The sequence below is a fragment of the Rissa tridactyla genome, chromosome 7 (assembly GCF_028500815.1).
Source record: "Rissa tridactyla isolate bRisTri1 chromosome 7, bRisTri1.patW.cur.20221130, whole genome shotgun sequence".
In the NCBI taxonomy this organism is placed as follows: Eukaryota; Metazoa; Chordata; class Aves; order Charadriiformes; family Laridae; genus Rissa; species Rissa tridactyla.
In genome coordinates, this window is record NC_071472.1 from 53,048,356 (window position 1) to 53,067,843 (window position 19,488).

The 19,488-nt window shown below is 62.7% G+C and overlaps 3 protein-coding genes across 6 annotated transcripts in view; 2 read left to right on the top strand and 1 right to left on the bottom strand.

Moving 5' to 3' along the window:
- The window catches only part of SUPT6H (SPT6 homolog, histone chaperone and transcription elongation factor), a 30,319-nt gene extending 28,724 nt beyond the window's left edge, over positions 1-1,595 (bottom strand). The window contains exons 1-2 of one of the 3 annotated variants that reach the window (XM_054208650.1): positions 1,434-1,559; positions 800-958 (exon numbers count right to left, since the gene is read on the bottom strand). The gene's annotated coding sequence lies outside the window, so the exon portion shown is untranslated. Of the gene's footprint in view, positions 1-799; positions 959-1,433 lie in introns of all 3 variants that reach the window. The other 2 variants (XM_054208651.1, XM_054208649.1) reach the window with 2 other exon arrangements.
- A 25-nt stretch (positions 1,596-1,620) lies between these two features.
- SDF2 (stromal cell derived factor 2) lies at positions 1,621-3,587 on the top strand. The gene is made up of 3 exons (XM_054208652.1): positions 1,621-1,792; positions 1,874-2,070; positions 3,016-3,587. The coding sequence occupies exons 1-3, from the start codon at positions 1,627-1,629 to the stop codon at positions 3,301-3,303; spliced, it is 651 nt and encodes a 216-aa protein (XP_054064627.1). The 5' UTR covers positions 1,621-1,626; the 3' UTR covers positions 3,304-3,587.
- Positions 3,588-4,240: 653 nt separating this feature from the next.
- BLTP2 (bridge-like lipid transfer protein family member 2) lies at positions 4,241-19,256 on the top strand. Of its 2 annotated transcripts, XM_054209281.1 has the most exons (39): positions 4,248-4,429; positions 5,622-5,751; positions 6,013-6,059; positions 6,343-6,505; positions 6,585-6,703; positions 7,054-7,114; positions 7,327-7,525; positions 7,660-7,783; positions 8,130-8,254; positions 8,340-8,407; positions 8,502-8,650; positions 8,903-9,021; positions 9,263-9,426; positions 9,567-9,831; positions 9,953-10,158; positions 10,325-11,420; positions 11,670-11,861; positions 11,953-12,155; positions 12,235-12,353; positions 12,427-12,647; positions 12,782-12,972; positions 13,058-13,157; positions 13,231-13,433; positions 13,822-14,116; positions 14,229-14,386; positions 14,512-14,718; positions 14,837-14,936; positions 15,119-15,301; positions 15,594-15,715; positions 15,794-15,949; positions 16,032-16,153; positions 16,239-16,419; positions 16,948-17,034; positions 17,138-17,248; positions 17,334-17,469; positions 17,686-17,810; positions 18,172-18,273; positions 18,379-18,513; positions 18,710-19,256. In XM_054209281.1, the coding sequence occupies exons 1-39, from the start codon at positions 4,359-4,361 to the stop codon at positions 18,890-18,892; spliced, it is 6,738 nt and encodes a 2,245-aa protein (XP_054065256.1). In that variant the 5' UTR covers positions 4,248-4,358; the 3' UTR covers positions 18,893-19,256. The 2 variants fall into 2 exon arrangements, 1 of the variants encoding a protein (XP_054065256.1); XR_008467764.1 differs by lacking the exons at positions 13,231-13,433; positions 13,822-14,116; positions 14,229-14,386; ... (12 more) ...; positions 18,379-18,513; positions 18,710-19,256 and having other exon boundaries at positions 4,241-4,429; positions 12,754-12,972.
- Positions 19,257-19,488: the final 232 nt, after the last annotated feature.

Consider the following 19,488-nt stretch of genomic DNA (forward strand, 5'->3'; position numbering starts at 1 on the left):
CTTCATTAGTTTTAATGCTCCCCGTCAGTCCCACCACCCCTGATGCTATCGGGCGGTGGAACATGCCGTGGCAGTGTGCCACAGTTTAATAGCATGTTGTGTGAAAAAGCACTTCCGCCTGTTTATTTTAGACCTGCTGCATCATAATTTCCTGTAAGAAACAGAAAATTGATGTTCCCTCCTTGCGTTCTCTGACCTGCCCATGACTTCATGCACCTGCATCGTATCTCCTGTCAGCAAGCTTCTCCCCTAAGGTGAGGAAACGAAGGCTTTGCTTGCCCAGAAACCTGCTCGTCTGCGCTGCTCCCTGCCTTTTCCAGTGCTCCCCTTTTGAGAGGGGCTAACCAGAACTGCCAGCAATCATCAGGGCACAAACTGACAACGATTTACGCAGCAGTAATGATGTTTTCTGCTTTGTTCTCTGTTCCTTTAAAGTAAGTCCAAAATATCCTTTTTAGGCTATGGCGGGGTGTTGAAGCGATGTTTTAAAAGAACAATTGCTGAGACACCAACAGTTCTTTCCTGAATAGTAAAAGCTGATGTAGAGTCAATTGCTGCGGTGTTTGTTACCTTCATTACACCCGTTGCTGTTGTATCTCATATACCACACTAGCACTCAGCCAGTCAATATTATCTGGTCTCTGCAGCTTCCCACAGTCTAGTTTAGCTATCCTCAATGACTTAGGATTAAATTTTCCTTCTCCACATCACCATATTCATGAAAAAAAAGGCAGCAGAGATGACTATGAAACTCCACAATAACCTCACTCCGCCATGAGCACCAACCATCCATCCTTACCCTGTCCTTGCCACCCTTTAGTCAGTGATTAATCCCCAAAAGGGCCTTCCCAGGCCGCTGTCCTTTGGCTTTTCATGGAAAACCTTGTCAGAAGCTTACAAAACCACAGGCGGTGCTCCAGGAATCACACCTGCGGAGCAGGGTGGGCCACCAGCGTACCTGAGAAACAAAGGTCAGAACCTTCCCCCCCCGCCCCGGGAGAAAAGCGGGCCGACGCTCTCCACGTCCATCACAGCTTTTCCCACCATATCGGTGATGTTCCGCAGCCCCGAGGCCGCTCCGGTGGGTGGGTGAAACTGGCACCCTCCCATCCCCAGGGGAGCAGCCCCCTACCCCGGTCACAGGCCCCCTGCCTACCGTCGAGCCTTCCCCCCCCCCACCGCCCAAGCCCGGCACCGTCCCCAACCGGGGTCTCCGCCCCGGGAGGCTCCAGCCGCCGCCAGCCTCCTCCGCGGCCGGTACCGGGGTTCGCGGCCCAGCCCCACACCAAGCACCGGGCCGCCCTTACCGGGGCCCAGGTCCGCCGGGGCCGCCCAGCCCAGAAGGCCTCGGAGCCGCCCCAGGCCCTGCGCGGCCCGCCGTTCCCCTGGCAACGCCCCCCCGCAGCGCCTACCGGGGTGACACGGAGCCTTACCGACCGGAGGACCGCTGCTCGTCCCCACCCGACCCGTCACAGCCCCCGTCCCGCCCGTCGCGGCCTTACCCGAGGCGCCGAGGGAAAATGGAGGCCTCCGCAGCGGCGGCGGCGAGCGAGGGGGGGCGGAGCAGACGAGCGGCGACCTCCGGGCGGGCGGAGCGGCGCCACTTCCGCTTCCGGCGGCGGCGGGATGGGGCCGGCGGCGGCGGTGGGGAGGCTAGTGCTGGTGCCGGTGTTGGTGCTGGTGGTGGCGGTGCGAGCCGGCCCCGGGCCCGTCACCTGCGGCTCGGTGGTGAAGCTGCTCAACGTGCGGCACAATGTCCGCCTGCACTCCCACGACGTGCGCTACGGCTCCGGTAACGGGACATCCCCCCTACCCCCGCCCTTCCTTCCCCGGTACCGGCACCGGGCCTGAGCGCGGTTCTCCCCCTCGGCAGGCAGCGGGCAGCAGTCGGTGACCGGGGTGGCGGCGGCGGATGACGGGAACAGCTACTGGCGGGTGCGGGGCAGGACGGCGGCCGTCTGCGAGCGGGGCACGCCGGTGCGCTGCGGGCAGGCCATCCGCCTCACCCACCTGGGCACCGGCCGCAACCTCCACAGCCACCACTTCGCCTCCCCGCTCTCCGGAAACCAGGTACCCCCGGGGACCACCCCCCTTTTCCCCCAGGACCGCACCTTGTCTCCCAAACCCAGCCCCTTTCCCCAGGTACAACGCCCCCTCCCCCGTGTCACCCCGGCCAGGCCGCAGCCCCTGAGTCCCGACTGGGTTCTCCCTGTCCCAACCAGGTCCTCCGTGTCCCAGCCCTGCTTTGTTCCCCAGTCCCGGCTCACTCATGTCTCTCCCAACCCCGCCTTGTTCCCCAGTCCCTGCCAGGTTCTTCCTGTCCCTATCAGTCCCTTCCAGATCCACCTCGTCCTCCGTGTCCCTACTGGGTTCTCCCTGGCCCTACAAGTCCCGACCAGGTCCCCCTTGTCCCCCGTGTCCCACCCCTGCCTTGTTCCCTAGTCACAACTGGGTCCCCCAGGTCCCTACCAGTCCCACCTTGTCCCCCGTGTCCCTACTGGGTTCTTCCTGTCCCTACCAGTCCCGACTGGGTCCCGCTGGTCATCCATGTCCCTGTCAGCGCTACCTTGTTCCCTGGTCCCAACTGGGTCACCCATATCCCTGCCAGCTCCACCTTGTTCCATAGTCCCTACCAGGTTCTCCCCATCCCTATCAGTCCCACCTTGTCCCCCATGTCCCTACTGGGTTCTCCCTGTCCCTACAAGTCCCGACCGAGTCCCCCTTGTCACCCATGTCCCTACCAGCCCTGCCTTGTTCCCTGGTCCCAACTGGGTCCCTACCAGTCCCACTTTGTTCCTTGGTCCCTACCAGCTCCCCCTTCCCCTCCCAGGCCCCCAGTCCCAACCAGACCCTCCAACTCCCAGCAGAGCCCCAGTCCCAACCACGTCCCCCACCTTGTCCCCTAGACCCAGCCCTTTCCTCTGCCCTCCCCTTGCCCTCTGAGCCCAACTCAACACCCCTGAGCGCCCCTCTCTCTTCATCCCAGCCCCAAAATGAGCTCTTTTTCACCCACAGGAGGTGAGCGCGTTTGGGGAGGCTGGTGAGGGCGACTACCTGGATGACTGGACGGTGGTGTGCAGTGGGACTTACTGGTCGCGGGACAGCGAGGTGCGCTTCCAGCACACCTCCACCGATGTCTTCCTCTCGGTGACGGGGGAACAGTACGGGCGGCCCATCCACGGGCAGAAGGAGGTGCATGGCATGGCTGCCTCCAGCCAGAATAACTACTGGAAGGTGATGGAGGGCATCTTCATGCAACCCAGCGAGGTCTTCAAATCAGAGCAATACCACGCTGAGTTGTGATGGACAGACAGACTGCTGCCGAGCCTCTGGGCGCTGCCCTGCAGTGTTTGTGGCTGCTTGGTCCCAGGGATGGCCCCTGTCCCCATGTGGGTCTGACGCACGCCAGGATACAGAGCCCCAAATCCAACCTGAAGCAGATCCCAATGTCCTGAACTTGATGCGGAGCAGATACCGCTGTCCCAAATCCAACACAAAGCAGATCCCAACATCCTGAATTTGATACAGAGCAGATCCTGCTGTCCCAAACCTGACCCAAAGCAGATCCAAACATCCAGACCTGACCCAAAGCAGAGCCCAGCATCTAAGATCCAACATGAAGCAGGTCCCCATGTCCTAAATCCAACACAAAGCAGATCCTCGTGTCCAGACTGGACCCAATGTCTCAGATCCAACATGAAGCAGGTCCCCACATCCTAAATCCAACCCAAAGCAGATCCTTGTGTCCAGACCTGACCTAAAGCAGACCCCAATGTCCAAGATCCAGCACAAAGAAGGTCCCCATGTCCCGAATCCAGCAGAAAGCTGAGCCCCACGTCCAGACCCAACCCAGAACTGATTCCAGAACTCCCCAACTCCCTTGTAGCTTCGTCCCCACCCTGGTCCCCTCTGGCTGAGGACCCTCCAAAGGGCCACTGTGCCCCGGTAACCCCCCCCTCTCGCTGTACCCCAAACTGCGCCCGGCGGGGTCCTGGGGCCATAAAAGAATTGAATCCTCCCCTGTTGTGCGGCTGTTTGTGCGGGGGGTGGCGGGGCGGAGCGGACCCGGTGACATTCCCCCAACCCACCCCCCCGCCCCGCCATGCATCCACGTCCCTATCCCGGTGCCGGCCCCGGCGGGGCGCTGCCGCTGCCGCTGCCTCTCAACTCCGGGAAAGTCGCCGCTCGGCCCCGCCGCCGCCGGCCCGGCCCCGCCCAACCGTCACTCCGGGTGCGCGGGCGGTTGGCCCCGGGGCGGCGGCGGTACCGGGGCTGGGGGACACACACACACACACACACACGGACGCGCGCGCACACACACACGGGCACGGACACCCCCCCCGGGGCCGGGGGCCGCCATGCCGCCGCCGCTGCCCGCCGTGCTGCTCGGCCTCGTCGTCGTCGCGCTGCTCGCCGGGCTGCTGGCGCGGTCAGGGCCTGGAGCGTGGGGAGGGGGGGGGTTCGGGAGGTGATGGAGCTGGGGGGGGGGTGGCTGGCAGTGGGGTGACAGGGGCGTAGGGGAGGCCGCAGGGGCTTGGGGGGGGTAACAGAGCTGGAGGGGGGGCGCAGAGGTTGGGGGGCACGCGGGGCTGGCGGTGGGGTTTCAGGGGGTTGGGGGGGGCTCTGCTGGGGGGGGAGGAGCTCGCAAGAGTGAAGGGGGGTCCTATGGGGCTGGCAGTGGGGTGTCAGGTGTTTTTGGGGGCCTGCAGGCGTTTGGGGGGGGCTCGCAAGGGTGAAGGAGGGGCCCACGGGGCTGGCTGTGGGGTGTCGTGGGGTCTTGGGGGCCCACAGGCATTTGGGGGGGCTCACAAGGGTGAAGGTAGGGGCATGGGGCTGGCAGTGGGGTGTCAGGGGGGTTTGGGGGTCCTGCAGGTGTTTGGGTGGGGGGCTCTACTGGGGTGGGGGGGGCTCACAAGGGTGAAGGGGGGGCCCATGGGGCTGGCAATGGGGCGTCGGGGAGATCTCAGGATGCGTAGGGGGTTTAAGGGGGTGACTGATCTGGCTGGGGTATTTTCAGGGGTGGAAGGGGCCCACAGGAGTCATGGGGGGGACCATAGGGCTGTGGGGAGGCTGCCAGGGCATGGGGGGACCCACATGGCTGAGGGTGAGGTGTCAGGGGTTTGGGGTGGGGGGGGCAGCAGGGGTTAAGGGGGACAACGAGGACTTGAGGGAGCATCAGGAGTTTGGGGGGGCTCACAGGGCTGGGGGAGAGGTGTCAGGGTGTGGGGGGGAGCCTGCAGGTGTTTGGGGGGGTCCTAGGGCTGTGGGGAGCAAGTGTAGGGCATGGGGGGCCCGTGGGGGTTTGGGAGGGCCCATGGGGCTGGGTGGGGCGGGTATCAGGGGCTTGGGGGCTTCCAGGAGTCCAGGGCATGGTGTGGGCATAGGGTGTCAGGGTGGTGTGGGGATCAAAGGGGGCCCTCGGGGCTGGGGGGGTGGGTGTCAGGGCTTGTGGGGGGGTGACTCTGCAGGGTCTCTGCCCCAATTTGGGGCACCCATGGTGGCAGGACCGGGCCCTGGGAGCTCCCATCCAGCTGTGGGTGCTGGAGCTGGCGCTTGAAGGGCAAAGAGGGTCCCCAGCCCCAGCGGGGAGGCTGACCCTGGCCGTCCGCCTGTCCCCGCAGGTGGCTGGCGTGTCGCCTGGCCGTCACCTGGTGCCGGCAGAAGCTTCATGCGGAGCTTAAGATCGGCTCCTTCGGCTTCTTCTGGGCCCAGAACATCAGCCTCAAGTTCCAGCAGGAGCAGCAGACTGTGGTGGGTACCCAGGCGAGGGGCGGTCGCTGGCGGACAGGGCGGCTGCGGTCACTTCCAGGCTGGCAGCAAGTCCCTGCAGCCAAGCTCCTGTCGTGCAGCCCCAGAGCTGGTGCCAGGCCCTTCCTCCCATGGCCAGACTTGGGGTTTTTGGCTGCTCCCTGCATGATGACAGGCATTGGGAGAGGAGCAGGAGCGGTGGGATGAGCATCACAGGGCAGAGGCAGGTTGTTTCTTCTCTGACCTACTTGTGCATCCTTGCAGGAGATCGACAACGTCTGGATCTCCAGTAAACTGAGCCGGGAGCTGCCGTACGTACCCCCACCCCAGCTTCCTCCCCGCTTGCTTGGGGGGTCTGGCTCATCCCTGGCCCCGCTGACTGGTTCTGCTGCCTTTGCACCTTTCTCCAGTCCCTATTTCCCCATGGTCTGCTCTGTGTGGGAGTGAATCACTCTTTTTTTTGAGGTGGCAGTGTCTTGTATGTGCCCTTATGCTGGTCCTGCCTGTCCCCAAGGAGGGGGACATCCCTGGTGATGGGGCCGGGTGTGCCATGTGCGAGCTCTTGTAGAAGTTGCCCTTGCTGTTCTCCTACAGGCGCTACTTTGAGCTGTGTTTTGGCGAGGTGCGAATCCGCACAGATCTCCAGAAGGGCCCTGGGTTCCAGCCGTCCATCCCGGAGGCTCCCAAAGAAGATGATGGAAACGAAAGCAGAGCAGACCTGACTCTGAAACCCTCCCTGCTGAGGCTTCTTAGCCAGGTGAGGCACTAGCTTGGTGAGAGGCTGTTGTGGGCTGCGCTGCTCTCGGACATTCTTCATGGTAGCGCCTTCCCCCCAGCTCTTTTCCATCCACATGGACTCCATTAACATCATGGTTCTGCACGTGGCCACCTCAGAGTCTCTCTGGCACATCCAGGCCAGCAAGACCCGTCTTCTCCTGAATGGCGATGGGAAGAGGTAACGCTGTGCTCGTGCCCTGCTCTGCTTATGCAGCCTGGCCCTGAGTCCCAGGGAACAGGGAGGCTCCTCTGACCCCAACCTGGTGTCTCACCTTTCTCCATCCTGCTCAGCAGCATCCCATGTCACCTGTGATGTGACACATTAACCTCCTGGTGCCTTTTCCCTTCACGGGAAGCTCGAGTTTTTTGTTCTCCAAATTATGTGTTGCTGCGCTGTGCATGGAGTTAGGGTGCGCTCTGCTTTTGGGAGGACTTGGGGTCCCTGTGTCCCACAGAAAAGAGAGGGCAGGGGGCTTGGTTTGGAGGCAGCAGGGCCCGCAGCCCCTATCTGTTCTCCGCTCTCCCCAGCCTGACCTGCGAGGTGAACCTGACGAAGGTGAACAGCAAAGTGCTCCGCAGCAGCCAGCTGGTGAGTGCTGGGGAAGGGAGAAATTCAACGCTGTGGGCCTGGGCACTGGGACATCCCAAGGACCTGTTCCAGCACATCCCCAAATCTGGGCGATGCTGCAAGGCTCCTGCAAGGCTCTGGGCTCCGTGCTGTGCCCAGCGCTTCACCTGCAGCATCCACCGGCAGGGAGTTGGGTCACTCCCTGTGCACTCCTTGCCCGTGTCCCCGTACAGGATGACACCTGCCTGGCAGAGCTGGCCCTGGCGCTCTCCCTCTCGCTGGAGATCAGCAGCAAGCGGCGGCTGGCGGGTGTCAGGCTGCGTGTCCGGACCCTGCAGGCAGAGCTGCATGAAGGGCTTTTCTGCAGCCCGCTGCTGCGCCGTGTCACTGCCGGAGCCCAGCGCAGCAGTGCGGGAAAACAGGCCAGCGCAGGTGAGGGATGGGGACAGGGACTGGCATACTTGCCCTGGAGCCAGAGGGATTTGGCTGTGCTGCCACTGCCACCCACTGCAAGGTGTGGGGGTCTGGGCAAGAGCCTTCCTGTGACTCTGTGTGTCCCTCTTCAGGATCGGGGGACCCCCTGAAGTCTCTGTCTCTGCTGAGCAGGGACACGCTGCAGCTCATCCCCAGGAGGGTGGAGGTGAAGCTGGAGAACACCAGCGTGGTGCTGTCTATGAACAGCCAGAAGAGGTGAGGAGGAGGCTGTCTTAGCCCCAGTCAGCGCTGGGGACGGGGACCTGGGGACAGCTGTGCCAATTCCCTGCCCACCCCCTGCTCTGCCAGAGGGAAGGACTGAGCTTGGCCTGGGGCCGGGCTCTTGGGGAAGGAGGAAGGCGCGTGACCTTGTTCTGCAGTAGGACAGCCTGATGGGATCCTCTGCTGATGGGATGAGAGCGCTGGGCTGGGCTGCAGCTGGGTGCTGGCTGGTGTCTCTGTCTGCACCAGCCTGTTGGTCAGCTGGGGATGAGAGACGGGGAGACGGAGGACATGATGATGCAGTTCCTTTCTGGCAGCGATTCCCTCCTCCTCCTTACAGGCACCTCACCTGGAGCCTGAAGCTGCTGCAGTTTCTATATCAGCGTGAAGAGGAGCAGATCCCGCTGCGCAACTTCACGCCCACCTCAGACCTGGACCAAATGAGTGTAGACCTCCATCTGGAGGGCAAGTAGCCAGGAGGGCGCCCATGGGACAGGGCTGCCATCACTGCCCTCCGCCACCCCTCACTTTTGCTCCTCTCTTTCCCCAGATGGCCTTCTCCTGTCCCAGAGCCGCCAGCGCATCGTGTGCCTCAACTCCCTGAAGACCAGCGTGCAGGTGAGCGAGCGCTGGGCACGCTCCTGTCCCCCAGGGGTGGCTGGTTTGGCTCCTGGCATGAGCTTTTTGCCACCCAGCCCTCTCCCTGCTCTAGGTCACAGCCATTGACCTTTCGGCTGCTGTGCTGCTCAATACCTGCATCATCCACTACCGCCACCAAGAGTTTTCGCACTGGCTGGGCCTGTTGGCACAGGAATACAGGTGCCAGGCAGTGCCTGTCCCCAGCCAAGGGCACAAGGGAAGGTAAACTCGGCCTCAGCGCGGCTGCTGTTATTGCAGCTTGTTTCCTCTCGCCTGCCATGCTCTGGCAGGGTGCCTGGGCACCCAGCACCTTCTCTACCCTCTGCGCAGCCCATGGGATGGGGAGGCTGATATAGAGGGTGGTGAGCGTTTTGGGGACCGCTGTGAAAAGGGCATCCCTCTGAGCCTGCTCCCTGGCAGTTCCCCAGTAACACAGTGCCCCAGTAACAGCCCGTCCCTCCTTGTCCCACGCAGGAGTTATCCCCAAATCGTAGCGCCCATCATCCTGAGTGCCTCGCTGTCCAACGTCAACGTGTCAGTGCAGCTGGGGGACACGCCACCCTTCGCCTTGGGCTTCAACTCCATCTCTGCAGGTACGGGCTGGCAGCTGGCACCAGGGTGGCTGCTGGGCTCTTCTTGGGGGTTGGTGGCTCTGCCAGAGGGGCGCCAGGATGGGAATGGGGAGGGCTGTGCCGCCACTGTGCTTGCCCACATCTGTGTCTGGCCGGGGGCTGTGGACCTCTGCGTGGTTGTGTGTGGGTTGTTCTGTTTGGGGGCAGCGGAGCAGGCGGCAGCGAGCCCTGTCTGCACTCCCCTGCTTCTCTTTGCCCACAGACTACCAGCACCTGCGGCCGCAGAGCGTGCACCAGCGAGCGGTGCTAGCCGTGGATCATCTCTGCTGGCGCGTGGGCAATGACTCGCACATCCAGCGTGCCCCGCATCCTCCCAACATGCACGTGTGGGGAGAAGCCCTCATCCTCGACTCCTTCAACCTGCAGGTGAAGGGCGAGCTGAGGGGGTGAGGGGTGGCTCTCAGGGGGGAGCTAGCTGTCCACAGCTCTGTGTGGATGGCACCTGGATGTGTGGTGGTATGGGGACATCCTGCAACCTGAGAGTGATCGTCTTGTTTGTCCTGCAGGGCAGTTACAACCAGCCTCTGGGCATGTCCAGTGCCCAGTCGGACACGCTCTTCCTGGACTGCACCATCCGGGGGTTGCAAGTGGAGTCATCGGACACCTGCACCGAGTGCCTGGCCAGGGTCCTGCCCCTGTTCTGCCTGCGGCCCAGCGGAGCTGGGCTTGCCAAGCAGCCACCCTCTGCCTCAAGTGAGCCCTGGGGGCTGCTCTGGAAGGTGGATCTGAAGGTGGAGGATGTGAACCTTTTCACACTTTCGGCCCTGGTGGGTAAGTAGCATCCAGGCTCATCCCAGATGGCTGTCCTGGAAGAGCCCCTGCGGTCAGAGGAACCTGGCATGTTTTGGCGTGTCTCCTCCGTGGCTGCAGCACTGACGTGCCATCTCTCTAGGCGCCCTGGAGCTGCGGCTGGACACGCTGACCGTCTTGGGGAGTGCCGAGAGCTGCACGGTCAGCGTCCAGGGCATGGTGCTGGCCTTGGTGAAGAGCATCACGGAGAAGATGCAGCCCTGCTGCAAAGCTCCTGCCATCCCCAACCCGGTGGCCAACCTCTCCATGCTCTCTGTCACCTACCACAGCAGCATCCGCTCCCTGGAGGTTGGTGTGGGTCTTGGGTCTCTGCTTTATCCTGTACTGGTGGGAACTGGGATGGCTGGGGCAGGGGGAGGATTGGTTGGCACTGAAAGGTGATGGGGAGGAGAACGGGGCCGTGCTCTTCTGGACCTGGCAGTGACTTGGTGCCTGCTCACTCTCTCTGCTGTAGGTGCAGTGCGGCGAGGGGCTGGCGGTGCTGTGGAGCCCGCCCGACCACATGCACTTGTACCATCACACCCTGGCAACCTTGCAGTGCCATGAAGCCTTGCGGAGCGCTCTTGGCCACGGGACACCTCCCTCCCTGCCCCCAGAGAGCCCAGTGTCCCACCCGGCCACCCCTGCTGAAACATCAGGAGCCCCACAATCAGATGGGACCCCCCCGAAAAGACTCCTGTCCCTGTCCCTGGAGCTGAGCTCTGCCAAGCTCACAGCCTTTGTCTCTGAGGCCAACTACATCAGCCTGGCTGCCGAAAGGACCTCTGTGAGCTGGCACGGCGGTGCCCTGCACAGCTACTGCCCCGAGCTGGCCGCCGGCTTTGATGGGCACAGCATCTTCAGCTTCAAGGAGGTGGAGGTGAAGCTGCTGCCAGAGCTGGAGGAGGTCATCTTGCACCGCTGCGCCTTCCCCACCCTCCGCACCCTCCGTAACCGCGGCTGGGCCTTCTCCTTTGCCAGCGTGACCATTGAGTTCCCCTACCAGTACGATTTCTCCCGCACGCTGGACGCTGCCGTGGGTGTGCAAAAGTGGCTTAAAGGCCTGCACCGGCGTGGCCACCCTGCCAGCAAGGCGCTGCCCCCCGACCTCCTGCTCAAAGTGACACACTTCTCCTGGGTCTTCCTGGATGACGTCTTCGAGGTCAAGTTACGAGACAACTACGAGCTGATGAAGGACGAGAGCAAGGAGAGTGCCAAGCGTCTGCAGCTGCTGGACGCCAAGGTGGCTGCGCTGCGCAAGCAGCACGGCGAGCTGCTTCCTGCCCGCAAGATCGAGGAGCTCTATGCCTCGCTGGAGAAGAAGAACATCGAGATCTACATCCAGCGCTCACGGCGCCTCTATGCCAACACACCAATGCGGAGGGCCCTCCTCACCTGGACCGTGGCCCACTTGGAGCTGGTGGCCATGGCCGATGAGTCCTTCCATGGCACAGAGCATGTGTTGGAGCAGATGAGGGACCTGGACAGTGTCAGCCCTTTCCCTGCCGAGGGTCTGGAGATGGTGACCCAGTGGTGCCGCATGATGAAGGGCAGAGTTGGCAGCTTCTTTGGTGAGTTGCTTCGTGTGAGGGTGCCTGTGAAGGACAGCACTGTGGCTGTGTAGCCTGGGCTTCCAGGACAGGGACATGCTGGCATCGCAAGATGTGTAACTGAGCAGAGGAAATGGTTTATGGAGGTTTGAGGGAGTGAGAAGGGAGCAGAGAGGTGACAGGACAGTGACTCCTGCCATGGCCCAGAGTGGGGGAGTGGTGCAGTGTCCCTTTGCTGCCCCATGTCTCAGGCCTTTCTCTGCCCCACAGTGCGGATCCGTGACTACCCTCGCTACCTCTTTGAGATCCGGAACTGGCAGCTCTCGGGCCGGCTGATCGGAGCTGAGCAGTGCGGCCAGGCCTGCTCCCGGCGCCGCCAGGTCCTGAAGCTGGGGCTGCCCTGGGGGGATGCGACGGTGGAGAGAAACATGCCACCCTTGAAGTTCTACCACGACTTCCACTGTAAGAGCTGGAGGGGCAGGGGGACTCTGTGCCGGGGTGGGGAAGGCATTGCTTGGGACATGCAAAGGGCTGAGCCAACCTCTGTCCCCAGCGGAGATCTCCCAGTACACCATCGTGTGGGGGCCCTGCTGGGACCCAGCCTGGACCCTGATCGGCCAGTGCGTGGATCTCCTCACCAAGCCCTCAGAGGACCCCAGCGCCCCATTGCCCTGGTGGGACAAGAGCCGCCTTCTCTTCCACGGGGACTGGCACATGGACATTGAACAGGCCAACCTGCACCAGTTGGCCACCGAGGTGGGTGCCGCCGAGGTAGAGAGCAGAGCATGGCGTGGGGCTGGTTCACACCTGCCTCTCCTTTCACTTGTCCTTACAGGACCCCTACAACACCACGGAGAACATGCACTGGGAGTGGAGCCACCTCTCCTTCCACTGGAAGCCCGGCCAGTTCGTCTTCAAGGGCAACCTGGACATCAACGTCCGGACAGCCTCCAAGTGAGTGTGGGCCCTGGAGCATGGGGATTGACACCAGTGCTGTGGGGCAACCGGGGACGCTTTCCCTGTTCAGGTATGATGACTGCTGCTTCCTGCACCTCCCCGACCTGTGCATGACCCTGGACCTTCAGTGGCTGTGCCACGGGAACCCCCATGACCACCACGGCGTGGTGCTGCGCTCCCCTGAGTTCCTACCTGAGGTGCCAGTGGGGCAACAATACGATTCCTACCGTGCCTTCCGCTCCGAGAACCTCAACCTCTCCATCCGGATGGACCTGACGCGTCCCAGTGAGGGTGGGTGACAGCGCCCCGGGGATCCCTTGGGGCCAGGGCAGGGCTTGCTGGTTTTGGTGATCCTTATCGGTCCTGGGTTGGGTGCTGCCGTGTTCCTGTCCCGCAGCGCTGGCTGACGGCGAGTATATTCTCAGAGCACTCCCAGCCCCGGATCCTGCTCTACAGCAGCACCCTCCGCTGGATGCAGAACTTCTGGGCCACCTGGACCAGCGTGACGCGCCCCATCTGCCGCGGGAAGCTCTTCAACAACATGAAACCCAGTAAGAAGAAGCTGGGGCAGCATTACAAGCAGCTCTCTTACACTGCGCTCTTCCCCCGGCTGCAGGCAAGTCCTGGGAGTGGGGGTGCAGTTTTACCTCCCCGTTCTGGCTGTGCTGGGCTCTCAACCGCTGCTCTCTGCTCCCTCGCAGGTGCATTACTGGGCCTCCTTTGCCCAGCAGCGGGGGATCCAGGTGGAGTGCTGCCAGGGGCACATCTTCACTCGCGGCACCCAGCGGCTTATCCCACAAGGTGAGCGGGGACCCTGCTGCCACCTCTTCCACGCAGGGCAGGGCCCTGGCTGACCCCTCTCCCTGTCCCCCAGCCGGCACAGTGATGCGACGTCTCATTTCGGAGTGGAGCATCACGCAGATGGTGAGCGACCTGAGCCAGGTCACTGTGCACCTCATGGCCTCCACTTGTGATGAGAATGCTGATCACCGGCTCGACACCCTGGTGAAGAAAACCCATCTGCTGAGCCTGTCCTCCCTCACCTACCAGCGGCACAGCAACCGCACGGCTGAGGAGGTACCACTGCAAACACGTAGGGCATGGCAGCCTGTGCTGCCTGACGGCATCCCCCTGGGACAAGGGGACCTCGGTCTTGGCCTGATGGCATCCCCCTGGGACAAGGGGACCTCGGTCTTTGGGTGCAATGTGGGAGGGATTTGGCTGGAGAGGAGACAGATCTGCAGGGCCTCTGGTCTCCCAAGTGCCTGGCCAAAAGAATGCCCTGTTCTAGCCGCAGTGTCCCTGGAATGGGTCCCTGCTGAGGGCTCTGGGGTTGTCCCCCAGGCTCTGGTTCCCATACCCTGCCTGCAGGGACTGGCAGGGCTCCCAGCCCTTGTGTGTGAGGCCCGTGGGCAGGGGCAGGGGGTGGCTTTGCCGTGCTGAGGCTCTGACCCTGTGTGCCCAGGAGCTGCCCCTGCGGGATGGGGACGATGGTTTCCACACGCACCAGCTGCACTTGGTGGACCTGCGAGCGTCCTGGACCACCACCAACCGGGACATCGCCTTCGGCCTCTACGACGGCTACAAGAAAGCGGCTGTGCTCAAGCGCAACCTGTCCACCGAGGCCCTGAAGGGGCTGAAGATCGACACGCAGCTGCAAGCCAAAAAGCTGAAGCGGGGCCCGCTCTCTGCTCACTCCGTCCCTGCCAGAGTGACCGCTCCCATCACCAGCGGCCGTCCTGAGAGAGCCTCCTCGGGGGGTGAGCACAGCAAGGAGGGGGACAACGGGAAACCCAAAGCCATGCCTGCCTTCACCCTGTCACCCCCAGCCAGCCCCCCACAGCCTCACGCTGACCCTTTCTCCTTCCTCAGGGGCCTACATGCTGCAGAAGCTCATTGAGGAGACGGACAAGTTCGTGGTCTTCACGGAGGAGGAGTCGGGGGCTAGCGAGCAGCTGTGCGGCATCGCCGCCTGCCAGACCGACGACATCTACAACCGCAACTGCCTCATCGAGCTGGTCAACTGCCAGGTACCTGCCCTCGGCCACCCTGCCTGTCCCCACGCCCTCCGCTCCCCACGGCTTTGCGGCGGGGCGGGGGGGCTGTGCCTGCCCCACAAGGGCTGGTCTGACCCCCAGGGTCTCTCCCCTCACAGATGGTGCTGCGCGGTGCGGAGACGGAGGGCTGCGTGATTGTGTCCGCTGCGAAGGCTCAGCTGCTCCAGTGCCAGCACCACCCTGCCTGGTACGGTGACACGCTGAAGCAGAAGACGTCCTGGACCTGCTTGCTGGATGGCATGCAGTACTTCGCCACGACGGAGAGTAGCCCCACCGAGAGGGAGCACGGGCAGCTCTGGCTGGAGGTGAGCGGCTGGGGGGGCTGTGATGAGTGAGCTCTGCTGGGGGACAGGCAGCACTGCCAGTGCCCTGGCCAGGGCAGGGAGAGCAGGGACAGCCAGCAGCGCCTCTTTGTGTACCCAGGTGAAAAATATTGAGGAGCATCGGCAACGGAGCCTGGACTCGGTGCAGGAGCTGATGGAGAGCGGGCAGGCGGTGGGGGGCATGGTCAGCACCACCACAGGTACTGCCCGCAGAGCTGGCTGCTTTGCCTACCCCAAACCCGCTCGCGTGTGCCCCCAAGCTGAGAGCATCCCTGTCCCTGGATGGCTCCAGAAGCTGGCTGATGCTCTGAGCCCTGTGCCATGGGGTCCCTAAAGTGCCAGAACATGGTACTCTGACCATGGCCCCCCTGCCTGTCCCCAGACTGGAACCAGCCCTCAGAAGCCCAGCAGACCCAGCAGGTGCAGAGGATCATCTCTCGCTGCAGCTGCCGCATGTACTATATCAGCTACAGCCATGACATCGACCCCGAGCTGGCCACGCAGATAAAGCCCCCCGAGACTCCTGCCAACCAGGAGAAGGAGGATCTGCTGAAGAAGCAGGAGGGTGAGTACCTCCAGGCAGTGTGTTGCAGGGGGTAGAGCTCTGGGCTGACCCACGGGTGCCAGCTGAATCCAGGGATGGTCTGTCTTGGCCCTGCTGAGATCAGAGGGGTGCATACAGTAGGGGTCCACAGACACGTGGTGGTGCACCAGATGATGCTGGACATGCTGTGCCTGCTGGAGCCACCAGAGCCACCTTGGCTCGTTCCCCGTTCCTCTCCATCTCTGGCTGGACCCCACATGTGTCTGTTTCTGGCCATGCTGAGGCCCTACTTGCCCCTTGTGCGTCCCCACAGGAGCAGTGGATACGTTCACATTGATCCACCACGACCTGGAGATCTCCACCAACCCCGCGCAGTATGCCATGATCCTTGACATAGTCAACAACCTGCTGCTGCACGTGGAACCCAAACGCAAGGTACCCGCGAGGCTTCAGGTCACTGTGTCACTTACTGCACGCAGGGCAATTCTAACCTTCCCCTATCCCTGTGTCCAGGAGCACAGTGAGAAGAAACAACGGGTGCGCTTCCAGCTGGAAATTTCCAGCAACCCTGAGGAGCAGCGTAGCAGTATCCTACACTTGCAAGAAGCCGTGAGGCAGCACGTGGCCCAGATCCGGCAGCTGGAGAAGCAGATGTACTCCAACGTGAAGGTGAGCCTGCATCCAGGCGGGGCCTGGCTCCGCAGGATCCCTGCTCCGGGGCAGAAGTTGCTGAGGCTCGTCTGTCCTTCAGTCCCTGCAGGACGACAGCAAAAACGAGAGCCTGCTCGACCTCAACCACAGGCTGCAGCAGCAACTGAGCCAGGAGAAAGCTGACCTGCAGCTGGAGAGCGAGGAGCTGAACATACTGATCAGGTAGGGGCCATGTCTGGCTTCCCCAGCCTTGTGTCCCCCTTATTCCAGGGGTCCCACATCCCAGCGCTCCCCTCTCTGCTTGCAGGTGCTTCAAGGACTTCCAGCTGCAGCGAGCCAACAAGATGGAGCTGCGAAAGCAGCCGGAGGACGTGAGCGTGGCACGGCGGACTGAGTTCTACTTCGCCCAGGCACGCTGGCGCCTGACCGAGGAGGATGGGCAGCTGGGCATAGCCGAGCTGGAGCTCCAGCGCTTCCTCTACAGCAAGGTACCGAGCCGGCCGGTGGCACCCACAGCTCCTGAGCTGGGGCCTGGGATGTGCAGGGTCTGGAACGTGTCCAGAGAAGGGCAACGGAGCTGGTGAGGGGTCTGGAGCACGAGTCTTGTGAGGAGCGGCTGAGGGAGCTGGGGGTGTTCAGCCTGGAGAAAAGGGGGCTGAGGGGAGACCTTCTCGCTCTCTACAGCTCCCTGAAAGGAGGGGTTAGCCGGGGGGGTTGGTCTCTTCTCCCAAGGAACTAGTGTCAGGACAAGAGGCAACGGCCTCAAGTTGTGCCAGGGGAGGTTTAGGATGGATATTAGGAAAAATTTCTTCACGGAAAGGGTTATCAAACACTGGAACAGGCTGCCCAGGAAGGTGGTGGAGTCGCCATTCCTTGGAGGTATTTAAAAGATGGGCAGACGTGGTGCTGAGGGACATGGGTTAGTGGTGATTTTGGCAGAGTCAGGTTGATGGTTGGACTCGATGATCTTAAAGGTCCCTTCCAACCTCAACAGTTCTATTGCTCTGTGCACGCAGGTCAACAAATCTGACGACACGGCGGAGCATCTGCTGGAACTGGGCTGGGTCACGATGAACAACCTCCTGCCCAACGCTGTGTACAAGGCAAGTGGCAGCCTGAGGGAGCAGCCCTGCACCCTGGGGACCTCTGGGTGGCCTGGCCAAGGTGGCCTGTCCTCACCCCAGCCACCCAACCTCTTCCCTGCAGGTGGTGCTACGTCCCCAGAGCTCCTGCCAGTCTGGCCGGCAGCTGGCATTGAGGATCTTCAGCAAAGTCCGGCCGCCCGTGGGAGGCATCTCCATCAAGGAGCACTTTGAGGTGTCAGGGCCACGCCGGGAGGTGGCAGAGTCCCCATGGGGTGTGGGCAGCGTGTGCCCAGCTCTGACACACCTCTCTCCCGCAGGTGAACGTGGTACCCCTCACCATTCAGCTCACCCACCAGTTCTTCCACAGGATGATGGGTTTCTTCTTCCCCGGCCGCAATGTGGAGGAGGAGGAGGTGGGGGATGAGGAAGACAAGTCCAAGCTGGTGACAACAGGTGAGAGGCTCGTGGTCACCCTCCTACCTGGCACCTGAGGGATGTCTCCAGGCGGTTCTGGCTGCCTGTCCAGGATCTGTGGGCAGCTGCTGGCAGGCCACGTGTTGAGGAACTTGTAGTCTCCCCTGGGGTCAGGGAGCCGTTGTGGGGGGGATCTGGGTCATGGCTGACCCCCAGCTGGACACCAGCCACCACCTCCCGCCCTGTTTGTCCCAGGGATCCCCGTGGTGAAGCCGCGGCAGCTGATCGTGGCCGATGACTCGCTGGGCCCAGGGAAGGGAGTCACTCAGGGACTGAATCGGACGTCAGGGGTCAGAAGATCATTCCGAAAAGCGCCTGAGGTACCTGCTGCTGCCTTGAGGGGGGAATGCAGGAGATCCCTGCTGTGGAGCCTGTCTGTTTTCCCTCAGCTTAAGGGCTGGGCAACCATGTCCTCCCCCACTTGCCTGTCTATTTCTCCTGCTCCCTCCCACCGTGAGGATTTGCATCCTTTACAACCAAGCACCTGCACGCTTGATGTGATCCCTGCAGCATCTCATGATCCCTGCAGCATCTCATTTTCCTTACACTGTGCCAGAGCAGCTCTCACCTCTCCCCGGTGAAGCAATGCCATGGCCTAGTGCCCGGCTGTCCCTTCCCCGCTGGTTCCTGGCTGTGTCCCCTCTCCTTCCCTTCTGCTCATGGCTCCTGCTCTGTCCCCAGCATCCTGTGGATGACATCGACAAGATGAAGGAGCGCGCGGCCATGAACAACTCCTTCATCTACATCAAGATCCCGCAGGTGCCACTCTGTGTCAGCTACAAGGTGCGGGGCCGGTGGGTCGGGGTGTGCTGGGGACGGGGCACAGCCCCTCTGGCGGGGGGTGGCCTGGGGCATCGTCCCACGCTGCCTGACACCCCTCTCATGCAGGGCGAGAAGAACAGCGTGGACTGGGGCGACCTGAACCTGGTGCTGCCGTGCCTGGAATACCACAACAACACGTGGACGTGGCTGGACTTCGCCATGGCGGTGAAGAGGGACAGCCGCAAAGCCTTGGTGGCACAGGTAGGTGGGACCCCATCCCGTGGTGCCTCCTTCCTGCTCGCGGGGAGGCCCAGGACGGAGGTGGTAACCCCACGGGGGGGTGGCACATTCTCCAGAGCGGGAAGCAGCCACACTGGCTTAGCAGCTCAGGCTCTCACCCACGCTGAGGGGGCTGGGTGCTGCCGTGGGGTGCTGAGCCCCCTAAATCCCGGGGCAGGTGATCAAAGAGAAGCTACGCCTGAAGCCAGCGGCGGGCGCGGAAGCCCGGGGGAAGCTGGAGAACAAATCGGACGGGACCATCCAGCAGCAGGAGGAGGATGAGAAGGCACGTCTGCTCATCGGGCTGAGCGTGGGCGAGAAGAATCCCAGCAAGAAATCGATCTTCGGCAGGCGTAAATGAGGGCAGCACCCGGCAGGCCGGGAAGGGACTGGGATGCCCCGTGCTCCCCGCTCCGGAGGGGCCACCCCTGTGGCGGCGGGGGGGCTACGCTGCTCGGCGTGGCGATGCCCAAGGCAGGGGTTAGCCGCCCGCAGGCCCTCGGCAGCCCTGTCGCTGTGGAGCAGGGGTGCAGCAGCACGGGGATGTGGGGTGCAGCGTGCTCTGGGGGCCGCTTCATGGGGCGCAGACCCCCGTGCCAAGGGCTCCCGTGAGCTTCCCCTCTCCCTGCTGTGCTGATGCTGGGCTCGGCGCAGCAGCAGGATCGCTCCAGGCTGGGAGAAAGGGGAACAAGAGAGAGTTTAAATAAAGAGTTTTTAATTTGGAACAGCTTTGGGTCAGTGGCTCGTTACTTGCCTCCCCATTCACGCCGCGGTGCCGGACTCGGTGCTGTCCCCCCTCTCGGCTCGGCAGCACCCCAAACCCTGCGACTGCACCCCCTGCCCTTCCCCGGGGACACCCGCTTCGGGGGCTCCCTGGTGGCATCCTCCGTGTCCCCAGGCCCAGCCCTTGTGCTCGTCCTTCTCGAGCCTGTCGGGGCCCGGGGCTGCCCCGGGACT

Excerpts from the sequence above, each read along its gene's own strand:
- SDF2 (XM_054208652.1), top strand. The coding sequence starts at position 1,627 with ATGGGGCCGGCGGCGGCGGTGGGGAGGCTAGTGCTGGTGCCGGTGTTG. Across the intron at positions 1,793-1,873 it reads CGACGTGCGCTACGGCTCCG|GCAGCGGGCAGCAGTCGGTG; the intron begins GTAACGGGACAT and ends CCCCCTCGGCAG. Across the intron at positions 2,071-3,015 it reads CCCCGCTCTCCGGAAACCAG|GAGGTGAGCGCGTTTGGGGA; the intron begins GTACCCCCGGGG and ends TTTCACCCACAG.
- BLTP2 (XM_054209281.1), top strand. The coding sequence starts at position 4,359 with ATGCCGCCGCCGCTGCCCGCCGTGCTGCTCGGCCTCGTCGTCGTCGCG. Across the intron at positions 9,832-9,952 it reads CACACTTTCGGCCCTGGTGG|GCGCCCTGGAGCTGCGGCTG; the intron begins GTAAGTAGCATC and ends CCATCTCTCTAG. Across the intron at positions 15,302-15,593 it reads TCTGCTGAAGAAGCAGGAGG|GAGCAGTGGATACGTTCACA; the intron begins GTGAGTACCTCC and ends GCGTCCCCACAG.